Source organism: Piliocolobus tephrosceles, chromosome 6 (genome assembly GCF_002776525.5).
Source record: "Piliocolobus tephrosceles isolate RC106 chromosome 6, ASM277652v3, whole genome shotgun sequence".
NCBI classification, from domain to species: domain Eukaryota; kingdom Metazoa; phylum Chordata; class Mammalia; order Primates; family Cercopithecidae; genus Piliocolobus; species Piliocolobus tephrosceles.
The window spans coordinates 110,244,672-110,262,338 of NC_045439.1; the positions used below are offsets into that span (position 1 = coordinate 110,244,672).

Below are 17,667 nucleotides of genomic sequence, written 5' to 3' on the forward strand. Positions count from 1 at the left end.
GCAGTGGCGGGGAGGGATATGGGAAGGGGAAATATTGATCAAAGGGTAAACAGTTTCTGTTAGGAATAATAAACTTTAGTGTCCAACAGAACGGTGTCTGTTATAACAATAATGCATTGTATATTTCAGAATTGTGAAAATAGTTGTTGTTTGGGTTTCGGGGGTGGGTTGTTTTGTTTTGTTGAGACAGAGTCTCGTTCTGTTGCTCAGGCTGTAGTGGCACAATCCTGGCTCACTGCAGCTTTGACCTCCCTGGGCTCAAACAGTTCTCCCACTTCAGCCTCCCAAGTAGCTGAGACAACAGGTATGCACCACCACACCAGCTAATTTTTGTATTTTTTGTAAAGATAGGATTTTGCCATGTTGCCCAGGGTATAAGAGTAGATTATAAATATTTTAGCTACATAAAAAATATGTGAGGTGATGGATTTATTAATTAGCCTGATTTAATTATTCCACATTGTAAATATATAGCAAGACATCACATTGAACTCCATAAATATTTACCATTAATATTTAACAATTAAAATTTAAAGGGCCAGGTGTGGTGGCTCATGCATGTAATCACAGCACCTTGGGAGGCTGAGGCAGGAGAATCACTTGAACCGAGGAGTTTGAGGCTGCAGTGATCTGTGATTGCACCACTGCACTCCAGCCTGGGCAATAGAGTGAGACCCCTATCTCTTTAAAAAAAAAATTTTTTTTTTACTTTAATGTTTTAAAGCCTTACTTTTTCACATTGAAGTTTCCATACTTGTTGATAGAATTTGAATTGTAAACTCTTCTACCAAAGATCTGATTTTAAGCAATTACATATTTTTAAAATAGTAACATTTACGTAACAATACCTAAGTCTTATATCACAAAAATTATGAGCATTTTGTCGCTGTGTTTTATATTTTGAAACTGATATTCAGCTTAAAAAGCTTACCTAATATTACAAACCTAATGAGTGGCAAATCTGGAACTCAGATCTGGGTCTTCTAATTCTATATCCTATACCTTACCCCACTATAGCTTACTGCTTGATATAGATATCAATTTCAAGTAACAGCTGCTTCATTCATCTATTGTATATATATATGTCATATCGTTATTACAGATCTTATGTAATCTGGGTTATTCTTCATTATTAATTTGTCAGTAGGAGACTTATTAACCTCAGATTTATAAAAGCTTCATCAAAGCTACTTTTATTACTCTGCTAATCAGTTACTAGGTGATATTCTTATATGAAAAGTCTCTATGACATAAGTTCTAGAAGAGTCAGTTAATCATACATTTTGCTATATGACAATCTTAAGGATAAATTGTTAGGTTTTTTCGAGGCCGGGTGCAGTGGCTCATACCTGTAATCCCAACACTTTGGGAAGCCAAGACGGGCAGATCCTGAGGCCAGGAGTTTGAGACCAGCCTGACCAACATGGTAAAACCCCGTCTCTACTAAAACTACAAAAATTAGCTGGGCGTGGTGGCATGCACCTGTAATCCCAGCTACTCAGGAGGCTGAGGCAGGAGAATGCTTGAACTTGGGAGGCGGAGGTTGCAGTGAGCCAAGATCATGCCACTGCACTCCAGCCTGGGCAAGAGAGCAAGACTCTGTCTCAAAAAAAAAAAAAAAAATGTTAGGTTTTTTCCTAAATTAAATACCAACTCAAAGAAAGACATTTTCATATGCTAAACATAAAAATGGCATTCTTTTTCACCTGTAATAAAGAATCCCATGATACAGATGTAGCATGAAAAATCAGTAGAGAAAGTGTGAAATAATAAGTGCTACTGGGACAATTTTTAGTTAGGTCCCTACTTCATATCTTACAGAAAAATAAATTCCAGAGGAATTAGAGGCCCACACATGAAAAACGAAATTTTTAAACTTTAGAAAGAAAATATAGGATACTATCTTTATGACACTGAAATAGGGGAAAATTTCAAAAACAAAAGACCAAAAGCTCAAATTATGACTGAAAAGATTGATATATTTGACTGCCTGGAAATGACAAACTTCGACATCACAAGACTTCAAAAACAAAATTAATAGGTTACAACCAGGAGAAGATATTAGCAGCACTTTAAACCAGTAGAGAATTAGTATCCAGACTGCCTGATATATATCCCCATATTTAGATGAGCAAAAGAAATGAATGGGCAGTTCCTTGAACAGTGTGGTTCTCCAAGTGTAATCCTTTGACCAGCATTAGCAGCATCACCTAGGAGCTTGTTAGAAGTCCAGATTCTCAGGTCCCCACTTCATACCTACTGATTCAGAAACTCTGGAAGTGGGGCCATGCAGTCTTTGTTTTAACAAGCTTACTATGTGATTCTGGTGCATATTAAAATTTTAGAGCTACTCTGTTAAACTCAAATGATAAATAATACGAAAAGATTCAGTCTCATCATCAATCAGAGAAGTATAAAACAATGAGATATCTTTTCATACCCATGAGATTAGCTAAACTTTAAAACTTAAGTTTTAACAAGAATGTGGAGAAACAAATTATAGTATTGCTATTGGGAACATAAATTTGTATAAGTTTTAGAGAGCAATTTGAAAATACCCAATAAGGTTGACTGTGTACATTCTTTGTTACCAGACACTTGTACTTTTAGGTTACAGCCCTTAGGAAAAAACTCACACAAGGCCACAAGAGTCACAAATAAAGGATTTCCATTACAGCACCATTTGAAATAGTGAAACTTTGCTATAACGTATTGTCTTATCAGTAGAGACATGAACAAACTGTGGTTTTGTTTCATAGAATACTATTTCTATATGCTGTTAAATAGATTAAGTCCAAGATCAGAAGCAAACATGGCAAAAGGTTAGCATCTTGTAAATGTGGATATTGATGCATGCGTGCGCACATTCTCTACTGTATTTGAAATACTTTGTAGTTTTAATTTTAAAAAATTAAATGAGATAGTAAAATATTAAGAGGGTTTCCATTTGGCTCAGTCTTGTCTTTCAGGATTCTGCCTCAAAAGTGGATAGAGTTTGAACAAACCAGGATCATTATAGCTGAGGGTCGTGACCAGATACTGGAAAACATTTTTTCAAAACAATCAGTAAATGCAGATTCATTGAAGATAAGCTGCATGCTTTCCTGAGTAAATGCTGTGACCCAAAGTAGAGGAACAGACTGGCATATTGCAGGATCGTGTGTAGTAAACTTATTAGAGCTGATTTTTTAACCAGTTTTTTGATTTTTTTAAAAGTAAAAGTTAACTGGAAGAGAGCATGAAGATTGTATATTCTAAACTGGTGCTTATAAACTGTTTTTTAGTCCATACCCCATTCTGATAAATGTAATTATATTCTTGGTTAATATCATTTGAAATTCAAAGTAAGTTAATTATTCTGTTCTAAAAAATGAATGAATGAAAGCCTTTTTGATTATGGGGAGGAGACTTTTTCTTGTTTCCACATTTTTTTAATATACTTTAAGTTCTGTGTTACATGTGCAGAATGTGCAGTTTTGTTACATAGGAATGCATGTGCCCTGGTGCTTTGCTGTACCCATCAACCCGTCACCTACATTAGGTATTTCTCTTAATGTTATCCCTCCCCTAACACCCCACCCGCCGACAGGCCCCAGTGTGTGATGTTCCCCTCCCTGTGTCCATGTGTTCTTATTGTTCAACTCCCACTTATGAGTGGGAACATGCAGTGTTTGGTTTTCTGATCTTGTGATAGTTTGCTGAGAATGATGGTTTCCAGCTTCATCCATGTCCCTGCAAAGGACATGAACTTCTCCTTTTTTATGGCTGCATAGTATTCCATGGTGTATATGTGCCACATTTTCTTAATCCAGTCTATCATTGATGAACATTTGGGTTGGTTCCAAATCTTTGCTATTGTGAATAGTGCCACAAGAAACATACATGTGCATGTGTCTTTATTGTAGAATGATTTATAATCCTTTGGGTATATGCCCAGTAATGGGATTGCTGGATCAAATGGTCTTTCTAGTTCTAGATTCTTAGGATCACAATAGTGTCTTCTGCAATGGTTGAACTCATTTACACTCCCACAAACACTGTAAGAGTGTTCCTGTTTTTCCACAACCTCTCCAGCATCTGTTTCCTGACTTTTTAATGATCACCATTCTAACTGCTGTGAGATGGTATCTTATTGTGGTTTTCATTTGCATTTCTCTAACGACCAGTGATGATGAGCATTTTTTCACACGTCTTGTGGCTGCATAAATGTCTTCTTTTGAGAAGTGTCTGTTCATACCCTGTGTCCATTTTTTGATGGGGTTGTTTTCTTCTTGTAAATTTGTTTAAGTTCTTTGTAGATTCTGGATATTAGTCCTTTGTCTGATGGATAGATTGCAAAAATCTTCTCCCATTCTATAGGTGGCCTGTTCACCCTGATGATAGTTTCTTTTGCTGTGCAGAAGCTCTTTAGTTTAATTAGGTCTCATTTGTCAATTTTGGCTTTTGTTGCCATTGCTTTTGGTGTTTTAGACATGAAGTCTTTGCCAATGCCTGTGTCCTGAATGCTATTGCCCAGGTTTTCTTCTAGGATTTTTATGGTCCTAGGTCTTACGTTTAAGTCTTTGAACCATCTTAAGTTGATTTTTGTAAAAGGTGTAAGGAAGGGGTCCAGTTGCACTTTTCTGCATATGCCTAGGCAGTTTTCCCAGCACCATTTATTAAATAGGGAATCTTTTCCCCATTGCTTGTGTGTGTCAGGTTTGTCAAAGATCAGATGATTGTAGCTGTGTGATGTTACTTCTGAGGCCTCTGTTCTGTTCCTTTGGTCTATATATTTGTTTTGGTACAAGTACCATGCTGTTTTGGTTACTGTAGCCTTGTAGTATAGTTTGAAGTCAGGTAGCATGATGCCTCCAGCTTTGTTCTTCTTGCCCAGGATTGTCTTGGCTGTGCAGGCTCTTTTTTGGTTCCATGTGTAGTTTCAAGTAGTTTTTTCCAATTCTGTGAAGAAAGTCAGTGGTAGCTTGATGGATATAACATTGAACCTATAAAATACTTTGGGCAGTATAGCCATTTTCACGATATTGATTCTTCCTATCTATGAGCATGGAATGTTTTTCCATTTGTTTGTGTCCTCTCTTATTTCCTTGAGCAGTGGTTTGTAGTTCTCCTTGAAGAAATCCTTCACATGCCTTGTAAGTTGTATTCCTAGGTATTTTATTCTCTTAGTAGCGATTGTGAATGGGGGTTCACTCATGATTTGGCTCTCTGTTATTGTTGTATACAAATGCTTGTGATTTTTGCACACTGCTTTTTTATCCTGAGACTTTGCTGAAGTTGCTTATCAGCTTTAGATTTTGGACTGAGGTAATGGGGTTTTCTAAATATACAGTCATGTCATCTGCGAACAGGGACAATTTGACTTCCTCTCTTCCTATTTATATACCCTTTAGTGCTTTTTCTTGCCTGATTGCCCTGGCCAGAACTTCCAATACTATTGAATAGAAGTGGTGAGAGAGGGCATCCTTGTCTTGTGCCAGTTTTCAAAGGGAATGCTTCCAATTTTGTTCATTCAGTATAATATTGGCTTTGGGTTTGTCATAAATAGCTCTTATTATTTTGAGATATGTTCCATCAATACCTAGTTTATTGAGAGTTTTTAGCACGTAGGGGTGAATTTTATTGAAGGCCTTTTCTGCATCTATTGAGATAATCATGTGGTTTTTGTCATTGGTTCTGTTTATGTGGATTGGGTTTATGTGGATGGATTACGTTTATTGTTTAGGCGGATTGATGTGGATGGATTATGTATATTGATTTGTGTATAGTGAACAAGCCTTGCATCCCAGGGATGAGGCCAACTTGATCATGGTGGATAAGCTTTTTGATGCGCTGCTGGATTCGGTTTGCCTGTATTTTATTAAGGATGTTTATCAGGGATATTGGCCTGAAATTTTCTTTTTTTGTTGTGTCTCTGCCAGATTTTGGTATCAGGATGATGCTAGCCTCATAAAATGAGTTAGGGAAGATTCCCTCTTTTTCTGTTGTTTGAAATAGTTTCAGAAGGAATGGTACCAGCTCCTCTTTGTACCTCTGGTAGAATTCAGCTGTGAATCCATCTGGCCCTGGACTTGTTTTGATTGGTAGGCTATTACTGCCTCAGTTTCAGAGCTTGTTATTGGTCTATTCAGGGATTCAACTTCTTTGTGGCTTAGACTTGGAAGGGTGTATATGTCCAGGAGTTTATCCATTTCTTCTAGATTTTCTAGTTTATTTGCATACAGGTGTTTATAGTATTTTCTGATGGTAGTTTGTATTTCTATGGGGTCAGTGGTGATATCCCCTATATTATTTTTTTATTTGATTCTTCTCTCTTTTATTCTTTATTAGTCTGGCTAGTGGTGTATTTTGTTGATTTTTTTTTTCAAAAACCAGCTCCCGGATTGATTTTTTTTTTTTTTTTTTTTTTTTTGAAGGGTTTTTCATGTTTCCATCTCCTTCAGTTCTGCTCTGATCTTAGTTATTTCCTGTCTTCTGCTAGTTTTTGAATTTGTTTGCCCTTGCTTCTGTAGTTCTTTTAATTTTGATGTTAGGGTGTCAATTTTAGATCTTTCCTGTTTTCTCTTGTGGGCATTTAGTGCTATAAATTTCCCTCTACACACTGCTTTAAATGTGTCCCAGAGATTCTGGTATGTTGTGTCTCGTTCTCATTGGTTTCAAAGAACATCTTTTTTTCTGCCTTCCTTTTGTTATTTACCCAGTAGTCCATTCAGAAGCAGGTTGTTCAGTTTCCATGTATTTCTGTGGATTGGGGTGAGTTTCTTAACCCTGAGTTGTACTTTGATTGCACTGTGGTCTGGGAGACTGTATGTTATGATTTCCCTTCATTCGCATTTGCTGAGGAGTGTTTTACTTCCAATTATGTGGTCATTTTAGAATAAGTGCGATGAAGTGCTGAGAAGAATGTATATTCTGTTGATTTGGGGTGGAGAGTTCTGTAGAGGTCTTTTACATCTGCTTGGTCCAGAGCTGAGTTCAAGTCCTGAATATCCTTATTAATTTTCTGTGTCATTGATCTGTCTGATATTGACAGCGGGGTGTTAAAGTCTCCCATTATTATTGTGTGGCAGTCTAAGTCTCTTTATAGGTCTCTGAGAACTTGCTTTATGAATCTGGGTGCTCCTGTATTGGATGCATCTATATTTAGGATAGTTAGCTCTTCTTGCTGCATTGTTCCCTTTACCATTATGTCATACCCTTCTTTGTCTCTTTTGATCTTTGTTGGTTAAAGTCTGTTTTATCAGAGACCAGCATTGCAACCCCTGCTTTTTTTTGCTTTCCATTTGCTTGGTAGGTCTTTCTCCATCCCTTTATTTGAGCCTATGTGTGTCTTTGCACGTGAGATGGGTCTCCTGAATACAGCACACTGATGCATCTTGACTCTATCTAATTTGCCAGTCTGTGTCTTTTAATTAGGGCATTTAGCTTATTTACATTTAAGATTAATATTGTTATGTGTGAATTTGACCCTGTCATTATGATGCTATTTGGTTGTTTTACCTGTTAGTTAATGCGGTTTCTTCATAGTGTCAATGTTCTTTACAATTTGGTATGTTTTTGCAGTGGCTGGTACCGGTTATTCCTTTCCACGTTTAGTGCTTTTTTTCAGGACCTTTTGTAAGACAGGTCTGGCAGTGACAAAATCCCTCAGCGTTTGCTTGTTTGTAAAGGATTTTATTTCACCTTCACTTATGAAGCTTAGTTTGGCTGGATATGAAATTCTGGGTTGAAAATTCTTTTCTTTAAGAATGTTGAATATTGGCTCCCACTCTCTTCTGACTTGTAGGGTTTCTGCCGAGAGGTCTGCTGTTACTCTGATGGGCTTCCCTTTGTGGGTAACCTGACCTTTCTGTCTGGCTGCCCTTAACATTTTTTATTTCATTTCAGCCTTGGTGAATCTGACGATTATGTGTCTTGGGGTTGCTCTTCATAAGGAGTATCTTTGTGGTGTTCTCTGTATTTCCTGAATTTGAATGTTGGCCTGTCTTGCTCGGTTGAGGAAGTTCTGGAAAATATCCTCAGAAGTGTTTTCCAACTTGGTTCCATTCTCCCCGTCACTTTCAGGTATGCCAGTCAAACAAAGATTTGGTCTTTTCACATAGTCCCATATTTCTTGGAGGCTTGACTCATACCTTTTTTTTTTTTCCTGTAATCTTGTCTTCTCAGTTTATTTCATTAAGTTGATCCTCAACCGATATCCTTTCTTCTGCTTCATCGATTCGGCTATTAATACTTGTGTATGCTACATGAAGTTCTCGTGCTGTGTTTTTCAGCTCCATCAGGTCATTATGTTCTTCTCTACATTGGTTATTCTAGTTAGCAATTCGACTAACCTTTTTTCCAGGTTCTTAGCTTCCTTGCATTGGGTTAGAACATGCTGCTTTAGCTCAGAGTTGTTTGTTATTATGCACCTTCTAAAGCCTACTTCTGTCAGTTCTTCAAACTCATTCTGCATCCAGTTTTGTTCCCTTACTGGCGAGGAGTTGTGATCCTTTAGAGAAGGAAAGGCGTTCTGGTTTTTGGAACTGTCAGGCGTTTTGCACTGGTTTTCTCCAATCTTTGTGGATTTATCTACCTTTGGTCTTTGATGTTTGTGACCTTCCAGTGGGGTGAGTGGATGTGCTAATCCTTTCTGTTTGTTTCTTTTCCTTCTAACAGTCAGGCCCCTCTGCTGCCAGTCTGTTGGAGTTTGCTCGAGGTCCACTCCCAACCCTGTTTGTCTAGGTATCACCAGCGGAGGCTGCAGAGCAGCAAAGGTTGCTGCCTGTTCTTTCCTCTGGAAGCTTCAACCCAGTGAAGCACCTGCCAGATGCCAGCCAGAGCTCTCCTGTATGAGGTGTCTGTCGGCCCCAACTGGGAAGTGTCTCCCAGTCAGTATACACGGGGATCAGGGACCCACTTGAGGCAGACTGACCCTTAGCAGAGCTCGAACGCTGTGCTGGGAGTTCCACTGCTCTCTTCAGAGCCGTCAGGCAGGGACGTTTAAGTCTGCTATAAGCCACTGACCGTGGCTGCTGCCTGTTTTACAGAGATGCCCTGTCCAGAGAGGGGCAATCTGGCAGTCTGGTCACAGCAGCCTTGCTGAGCTGCAGTGGGCTCTGCCCAGTTTGAACTTCCCAGCAGCTTTGTTTAGCCTGTGGCTGTAAAACTGTCTCCTCAAGCCTCACCAATGGCCAACCCCCCTCCCCGCACCAAGCTTGACCGTCCAGGTGCATCTCAGATTGCTGCTGTGCTGGCAGTGAGAATTTCAAGCCAGTGAATCTTAGTTTCCTGGGCTTCATGGGGGTGGGACCCGCTGAGCCAGACCGCTTGACTCCCTGACTTCAGCCCCTCTTTTCAGGGGGGTGAACAGTTCTGTCTCAGTGGCATTCCAGGCACCACTGGGGTATGGCAAAAAAAGAAAAAAAAAAAAGCTCCTGCAGCTAGTTTGGTGTCTGCCCAATTGGTCACCCAGTTTTGTGCTTAAAACCCAGAGCCCTGGTAGGGTAGTCACCAGAGGGAATCTCCTGGTTTGCAGGTCGGAAGACCATGGGACAAGCGCAGTTACCTGTGCCAGAGTTCCTCAGGCTTGGTCCCTCACAGCTTCCCTTAGGTAGCGGGGAAAATTCCCCGACACCTTGCACTACCCAGGTGAGGTGACGCCCCACCCTGCTTTGGCTCGCCCTGGGTGGGCTGCACACACTCTCCAGCCAGTCCCAGTGAGATGAACCGGGTACCTCAGTTGGAAATGCAGAAATCACCCGCCTTCTGCAACAATCTCACTGGGAGTTGCAGGCCAGTGCTGTTCCTATCTGTTTCCACATTTTTATCTGTATATGTAAAAAGTATTCTGCTGGGCGCAGTGGCTCACGCCTGTAATCCCAGCAATTTGGGAGGCCAGGGCAAGTGAATCACGAGATCAGGAGATCGAGACTATCCTAGCTATTGCAGTGAAACCCCGTCTCTACTAAAAATTACAAAAAATTAGCCGGGCATGGTGGCGGGTGCCTGTAGTCCCAGCTCCTCGGGAGGCTGAGGCAGGAGAATGGCGTGAACCCGGGAGGCGGAGCTTGCAGTGAGCCGAGATCGGGTCACTGCACTCTAGCCTGGGGGACAGAGTGAGACTCCATCTCAAAAGGGAAAAAAATAAAAAGGATTCCTCAGTTTTCTCAAAAGAGCTAGAGGAAAAGAGTCTGATTTTTATATTAATCAGGATGAGTTAGTCTATGCTGTTGTAACTAAGACTGAAATATCAGTGGCCTAACTACAAAAATGTATTTTCATTCACATTATATGCAGCAGAAGTCACTGAAGACCACTGTTCCAAATAGTCCCTCACAACCAACATTGACAGGAAGGCCGACATAGCCTCACTGGTGCAACACATGGCTTCCAAGATGCCACAGAGGGGGAAATGGGATGGGGCGACACATTTTTTTTTTTTTGAGACGGAGTCTCGCTCTGTCGCTCAGGCTGGAGTGCGGTTGCGCAATCTCAGCTCACTGCAAGCTCCACCTTCCATTCACACCATTCTCCTTCCTCAGCTTCCCGAAGAGTAGCTGGGACTACAAGTGCCCGCCACCACACCTGACTAATTTTTTTTGTATTTTTAGTAGAGATGGGGTTTCACCCTATTAGCCAGGATGGTCTCAATCTCCTGACTTCATGATCCACCCACCTTAGCCTCCCAAAGTTCTGGGATTACAGGCTTGAGCCACTGCCCCTGGCCAGCACATTGATTCTTAATTATGTCAGCTGAGTAGTGAATTACATCATTATGATCAGATTCATAATAATCACACGACTACAAGCTGACTGCAATGTGGGCTGAGAAATGTAGGTGAACAGATGGAATACTGTCTCTGTCCCATGTTTTCTTCACCACTACACTTGCACCTCATAGAAAGAATTAGCTTAATGTTACTAGTTCCTAATGTCAGTATTTTTTATCAGCCAAAGTTTTAGAAGGGAAGGGGGTTGAGTGGCAGGATTCAAACACCATACTCCACCTTCAACCTCCAAAAGCAAGTTGATCTTATACTATGCCTTCATTTTCCCCTTGATCACATAATATAAAAATGAATGTTGAATCTGATTGTTTGCTACAAGCTTTTCTGTCCAGAATTTGAAAGGTCAAAGTACCATCTCAGTTATCATTAAGTTTGTAGCATTGTTGTGCTTTCATAGCTAAAGGTTCAGAAAAACCGTCTTCTTAAATCTATGCTTATGAAAATGGGATGATGACATGCAAGGTCAGCTCACTTGCTGGGAATAACCACGAATATTTTACCAAAATTCTCCAGAATTATTTCCTAGAATGTGTTTGACATATAAATCAACCTTGAGTTCAAAGATTCCTTTTTAATACTTTTTTGCAAAGGTTGAAGTGCATGAGAAAGAGGTCTTTTAAGTTTTCAGGCAAGATCTTCAACCGCAATAGTATGAAATTATCAGCTACCTCATTCAAATAACTAGAATAATATTTGAGGTTCCCCCTAAATTTGAAACTGTTTTCACTAGCTTTTCTTTAAGAACTTCTTCAACTTAAGAAAGTGAAGACTTTTAAGTCTATGGATTTTGTTTGTCATTTAAGTTTCACTTGGAATCATCAGATATGTTTTCCAAATGTGCGAAGCTCTGTTAAAAATTAGAGTTTTTATTGTAGTAAAATATACACAACAAAATTTACCATTAGTGATATTTATTACATTAACTGTGTTGTACAACTACCACATCAATCTAGTTTCAAAACCTTTTCCTCACCCCAAAAGGAAACTCAGTACCCTTTAAGCACTCATCTGCCTCTGGGAAACACTAAGCTGCCTTCTGTCCCTAGAGATTTGCCTATTTTGGATATTTAATATAAATAGAATCACATGATATGTGTGTGGCTTCTTTCACTTAGCACAGTGTTTTAAAGTTTCATCCATGTTGTAGCATGTATCAGTACTCCATTCCTTTTATGGCTGAGTAAAAAATTATAATTTTTAAAGTTTATGAAGTTGGTCTTTTCTCTGGTGCTCCAGAAATAGAATACCATTATGATTTATTTTGTAAATCCAGCCAAAATAATTTCTTTTTGACCACCAATGAATTTCAACATAGAACGAAAAACTTTTAATTCTTACCATCTAAATCTTCACAAAGCATATCAAATAATCTGATGTTTAACATACTTGCCACATGATACACTTGCCTTGATAATCAAGCAAGGTTAGGGTCTTCTCCTAAACCAGTGAGCATTGTTTTAGAAGCCACTAATTAGCAGTGGATGACACAATATATCCAAAACCAGAAATCTTGATGGTGAGCCCAGCCTTGCTGGACTGAAATGCCATCACTATACACTTGGGTCATTTTTTGGGGGGGTTTGCTTTATAGAATTTTGTTATTATCAGTTTTTATGCTACTCTCCAAATTTTTTCTTCTATGTGTTGTACCCCATGTGGTAATCAAAACAGTAATTGAACAGTTACAAGTTTTCATTGTTTGAAAAAAATTAGGACACTGACTTCAATCTTTTTCAAAAGCTTTTTTGCCATCTTCTAAATCATATCTTTGGTGCTTAATACTAATTTAGAACATCTTCTGAAATTTTTTCTGTGTTCTGGAATCTCTTCTCTATTCTTTTTTCCACTATATTTAAAATTTAAAAGCTATATAGACTCCAAGGTTTCTCCAACAGTAGAAGATTTTTTTCTTAGTGATCAAAAATAATATTTTTATTACATTTTCTCAGACATGGCTCATAATATTAGGTATTTTTATTATTAAAACCTTCTCTGAATTTAATAGGATTGGCATTGTTGTGATTAAGTGGGTGATGTTAATAACATTTGACAGTGGTTCATGCCTAGCACCCCAGCACTTTGGGAGGCAGGAGGATCACTTAGTCCAGGCAGGCATTCCAGACCAGCCTAGGCAACAATTTTGTAGCAACAAGCTATAAAAAGTAAATTAAAAAATTAGGTGGCTGTGGTGGCACGTACCTGTGGCCCCAACTACTTAGGAGACTGAGGTGGGATGATCTGTTGAGCCCAGGAGTTTGAGGCTGCAGTGAGCTATGATTAAACCACTGCACTTCTGTCTGGGCAATATAGTGAGACTCTCTTAAAAAAACAGTTTGACAGAAAAATATCAGGGGAACCTGCCCCCGATAATTCAACATGAGTCCTTTTCTATTTTCCCTAAGTGTCAACTGGTCTGAGAAATAAAGGGAAAGAGTACAAAAGAGAGAAATTTTAAAGCTGGGTGTCCAGGGGAGACATCACATGTCGGCAGGTTCCATGATGCCCCCCAAGGCACAAAACCAGCAAGTTTTTATTAGTGATTTTCAAAAGGGGAGGGAGTGTATGAATAGGGTGTGGGTCACAGAGATCACATGCTTCACAAGGTAATAAAATATTACAAGGCAAATGGAGGCAGGGTGAGATCACAGGACTGGGGAAAATTAAAATTGCTAACAAAGTTGCGGGCACGCATTGTCATTGATAACATCAGGAGACAGGGTTTGAGAGCAGACAACCCGTCTGACCAAAATTTATTAGGCAGGAATTTCCTCGTCCTAATAGGCCTGGGAGTGCTACAGGAGACTGGGGCTTATTTCATCCCTTATCTACAACCGTAAAAGACATACATCCCCAGAGTGGCCACTTTAGAGCCCTCACCCTAGGAACACATTCTCTTTCTCAGGGATGTGCCTTGCTGAGAAAAAGAATTCAGTGATAGTTCTCCTATTTGCTTTTGAAAGAAGAGAAATATGGCTGTGTTCCACTGGCTCTCAGGCACCAGACCCAATGGTTATCTCCCTCATTCCCTGAACGTCACTGTTATCCTGTTCTTTTTTCAAGGTGCCTAGATTTCATATTGTTTAAACAATTTGTGCAGTTAACGCAATCATCACAGGGTCCTGAGGCGACATACATCCTCATCTTACAAAGATGACAGGATTAAGAGATTAAAGACAGGCATAGGAATTCAGAAGAGTATTGATTGGGAAAGTGATAAGTGTCCATGAAATCTTCACAGTTTATGTTCAGAGATTGCAGTGAAGACGTGTAAAAAATTATAAAAGTATTAATTTGGGGAACTAATAAATGTCCATGAAATCTTCACAATTTATGTTCTTCTGCCATGGCTTCAGCCAGTCCCTCTGTTCAGAACAGAAAAAAATTTCAGGTTTTAGGAACCATATTTAAGACACATTAAAGTGGGGTGACATCGGAGGTAGGAAAACCAGCTGGTTAGACACTTTAGAAATTTAAGTGTCATTAAAAGTTCATTAAGGGCAAGAACTGTGGTGGTGGTATGTTGTTCATCTGTGTTGTATTGTTCACTCTTTGTATAATTTGTGATACATAGTATAGGTTCATGGTTATTTTATGCCACTTGTGGAACATAGCAGAAAACAAAAGTAATGGATAAGCAAATGAATTATCTTTATTGTTGAAGGAAAGACAGCTGAAGACCTAGACTACTGTGGTGGCAGTGAAAAATCAAAAGACTGGAAAAAGATAGGGCATAGTGTTAGAGGGCTAAATAAAGGATTAATGTGGAATGCACCAAGAAAAAGAGAGTTAAACAGACTCCAAAATTGAACACTGTGGAAACTAGAGAAAAGAAGGTGATGACACGTAGCATTTAAGAAGGGAATGTGTGTTTGTTTTCTTTGAGGGGAGAGCTACACAAGGGTATAGCTGATATTATTAGGTATTAGAGCAAGAGCTCATTGGAAAATACCTATAGACTATGGGATTTTAAAAATGTAAATGGGAGCTGTTTGCATGTGATTGATTAAATCATTACGTAGATGGATTCTAAGATTAAACTTTTGTGGATGTCTTCTGATAAGACTAAGAATAGGCCCGGTTATATCATTTTAGGTTTTTTCAAAAATTGAATCTCTGTTTAAACTGTGCTTTATTAAGAATAAATTCTATCAGGAATGCCAGTAATCTGTCCACATTTTTCATTGCAATAGAGTTTTGCTTGAATTAGGCTACCAGAATTTTACTATGAATATTTTTATTATGATAGGATTTGTGGCACATTTGAAGCCATTATGGCAAACTCAGTTTAGAAGAAAGTTATAAAGAGGAAGGCAAAAATTATTTTAAAGGTTAAATTTAGAGACAAAATGACATAGTTGCAGGACAATAGCAATAGAAAATCTTACAAGTAGATTCTCTAAATAGCAGCCACTGTTGGCAAGCCAACAAATAATCACATCTGTAAGGTCTGGAAAGAGTTAATGATTTTATTTCAGTGTTTTTAACCTCAGTTCCATCCACAGGTAACAGTAGCACCATCAGTCACATGCTCTAAATATTTGAAAATAGGAAAAGGATTCTAGAAATTATGTCATTCATTTTATAGTTGTATGGAAAATTTTCTGTAGCACTGAAAACCTCATAGCCAGTTAATGGTTAGACAAAGACTAACTAATAAATGTTTCTCTTGATTCCTGGTCCAGTACTTGTCCTACAATTAGGACAAGTAAAACCCCCGTTCTTTAAATGTGATTTTTTTTCTGAGCCTTGGTCAATAATTTTATTTATGCCCATGATATAAGAACTAATAGGTAAGTACCATTTTCTTTTATTAAATTTGTATATGCAGTACATTTATCAAATAACATAATTATTTTAGTGATGAGAAAAGACAAATGATTCATCTGTCTTAAATTTAAACAGTCATTATTTTTAGGGAGATGTTAGTAAATTTTGTTTGGGGAAAAATGAGTGTTTTTTAAAAATGATCTTTCTTTTTAATCCTTTGTAAACAGCAAGAAGTTGAGAAGTTTACAGACCTAGAGAAACTCTACCTCTACCTTCAGCTGCCTTCTGGTCTCAGCAATGGAGAGAAAAGGTATATCTATTATTGTCTTTGCTATAATTATGCTGTTTATAGGATGTCCCTAGGATATATGTGAGGTGTGTATGTTTTGGTTGTTACGGTTTTTGCAATATTCCTGAAATCAATAGAAAACATACTGGCAAAACAATACATCATTTTAGTCTTTGATGATATTTGGTTAAGTATTTACCTGCAGTTTTTGCTAATTTATTTGTGCAACTGGGTAAATGCTATGACATGCAATTTGGGTTTGTTTCATAGACAGATGAATATACGTTTATGCAGTGTGAGGGATTGTGAAAATTGAACAGAAAACCAAAGAATAAACAGATCAGTATCATAAGGAATAATGTACAAGAGTTTTTTTAGGTACTATCAGGTAAACACATCACAGAATCTAAAACAAATTAAAGTGAAATTGCCTGCATGAAGCATGAATTCATAAATGTAAGGTGTGTTAAGTGCTTGGGGTATTACTATAGTTTCATCATTAAAAATTATAGAAAATGTAGAGAGAAGTTGTTCATTCAGTCATTGTAATTTTTAAAAGTTTCCTTAACCTTTTAAGTATTTCTCAGAATTCATTTCATTCATATAAATTATGCTTATTCTATTTTTTAAAACTGTATATAGAAATAAATGAAATGAAAATTATTTGAGTTTTATCTTTTTTTCCCTCAGACCAAATTTATAACTGTTTTAATCATGTTATGTCCTAGACACTTGCTCAGTGTTTTTGAAATAAATTATTCTTACAGATAGCTGAGACGGATGTCAGAATCAGTAGAGTAGCTTCCCTTGTCCTATCTTTGGTGTCCATTTCGGTATTTATTTATAAGTAATACTTCCATATAGTAAATCTTACAATGTTGAATGGATGTGTCAGCCTATGACAGCGGGCCTGGCTTTAGGAAGGATTGTAGGAGGAGATTTGTCTGTTCAGGATCTCTCTGGTGCGAATTCCATTCTGGAGCATAGAATGCTTTAGTAAGATTTCCAAGTAGTTATATATTTATATATTTATGTGTGTTTATGTATATTTATATATGTGTGTATATATGTATGTGTGTATGTCTATATATGTATATATATTATTTGAGAATGCTGAGCAAATAGAAATAAGCAATTTTTGTATAATTTTGTTTTAAAATTTGATGATTTGGTAAGTGTAGGCAAATGAACAGGCAAGTACATGAGCAAATATCCACTTAAATGTGATATTTGACCAAAACAAATACTTTGTCAGTGCTCCATCACCTGCATAGGGAGGGATGGAGCAGGGCAGTAACTTCAGTCTTACACTAGCTGTAGAAAACAGCTCACAACCATAGCTGGACAATTATCTACTAGATTTCCTAAGTTTGGTTTGGTCGTTTATAGTGTATTTGCAAACAGTTCTTTAGTGGAACATTTAGGCCTTGCTCAAAAATTATTAACGAATTGCTATCTGGTCAGCTAAAACATGTTTTTATTCTATTAGTGATCAGAATGCCATGTCATCTAGTCGGGCACAACAAATGCATGCCTTTTCCTGGATTCGGAATACCCTAGAGGAACATCCGGAGACTTCACTGCCCAAACAGGAAGTCTATGATGAGTACAAGTAAGTACTATGTGTAATATGGCATGCTGATATATTAAAGAGGTAAAATACTATACTTGGCCATAGTGACTTGTTTTATTATTGGTGAATATCAAGCTGGTATATGGGAATTACACTTAGAAGTCTCTTAAGATTCATTTCAGCTCTAAGCTTCTGTAGTAGCATGTGTAATAAAGGACAGGATTAATGAATAAAAGGATTTCTGTAGAATTCTTCAGGATAACAGGAGG

General features: G+C 38.1%; 1 protein-coding gene across 5 annotated transcripts in view; it reads left to right on the forward strand.

Annotated features, from left to right (window-relative positions):
* RFX7 (regulatory factor X7) overlaps positions 1 to 17,667 on the forward strand; it is a 158,138-nt gene that overhangs the window by 93,907 nt on the left and 46,564 nt on the right. For all 5 annotated transcript variants that reach the window (XM_023228670.2, XM_023228672.2, XM_023228671.2 and 2 more), the window contains 2 exons: positions 15,764 to 15,846; positions 17,315 to 17,437. In XM_023228670.2, coding sequence (XP_023084438.1) covers positions 15,764 to 15,846; positions 17,315 to 17,437 — 206 coding nt within the window. The remainder of the gene's footprint in view (positions 1 to 15,763; positions 15,847 to 17,314; positions 17,438 to 17,667) is intronic.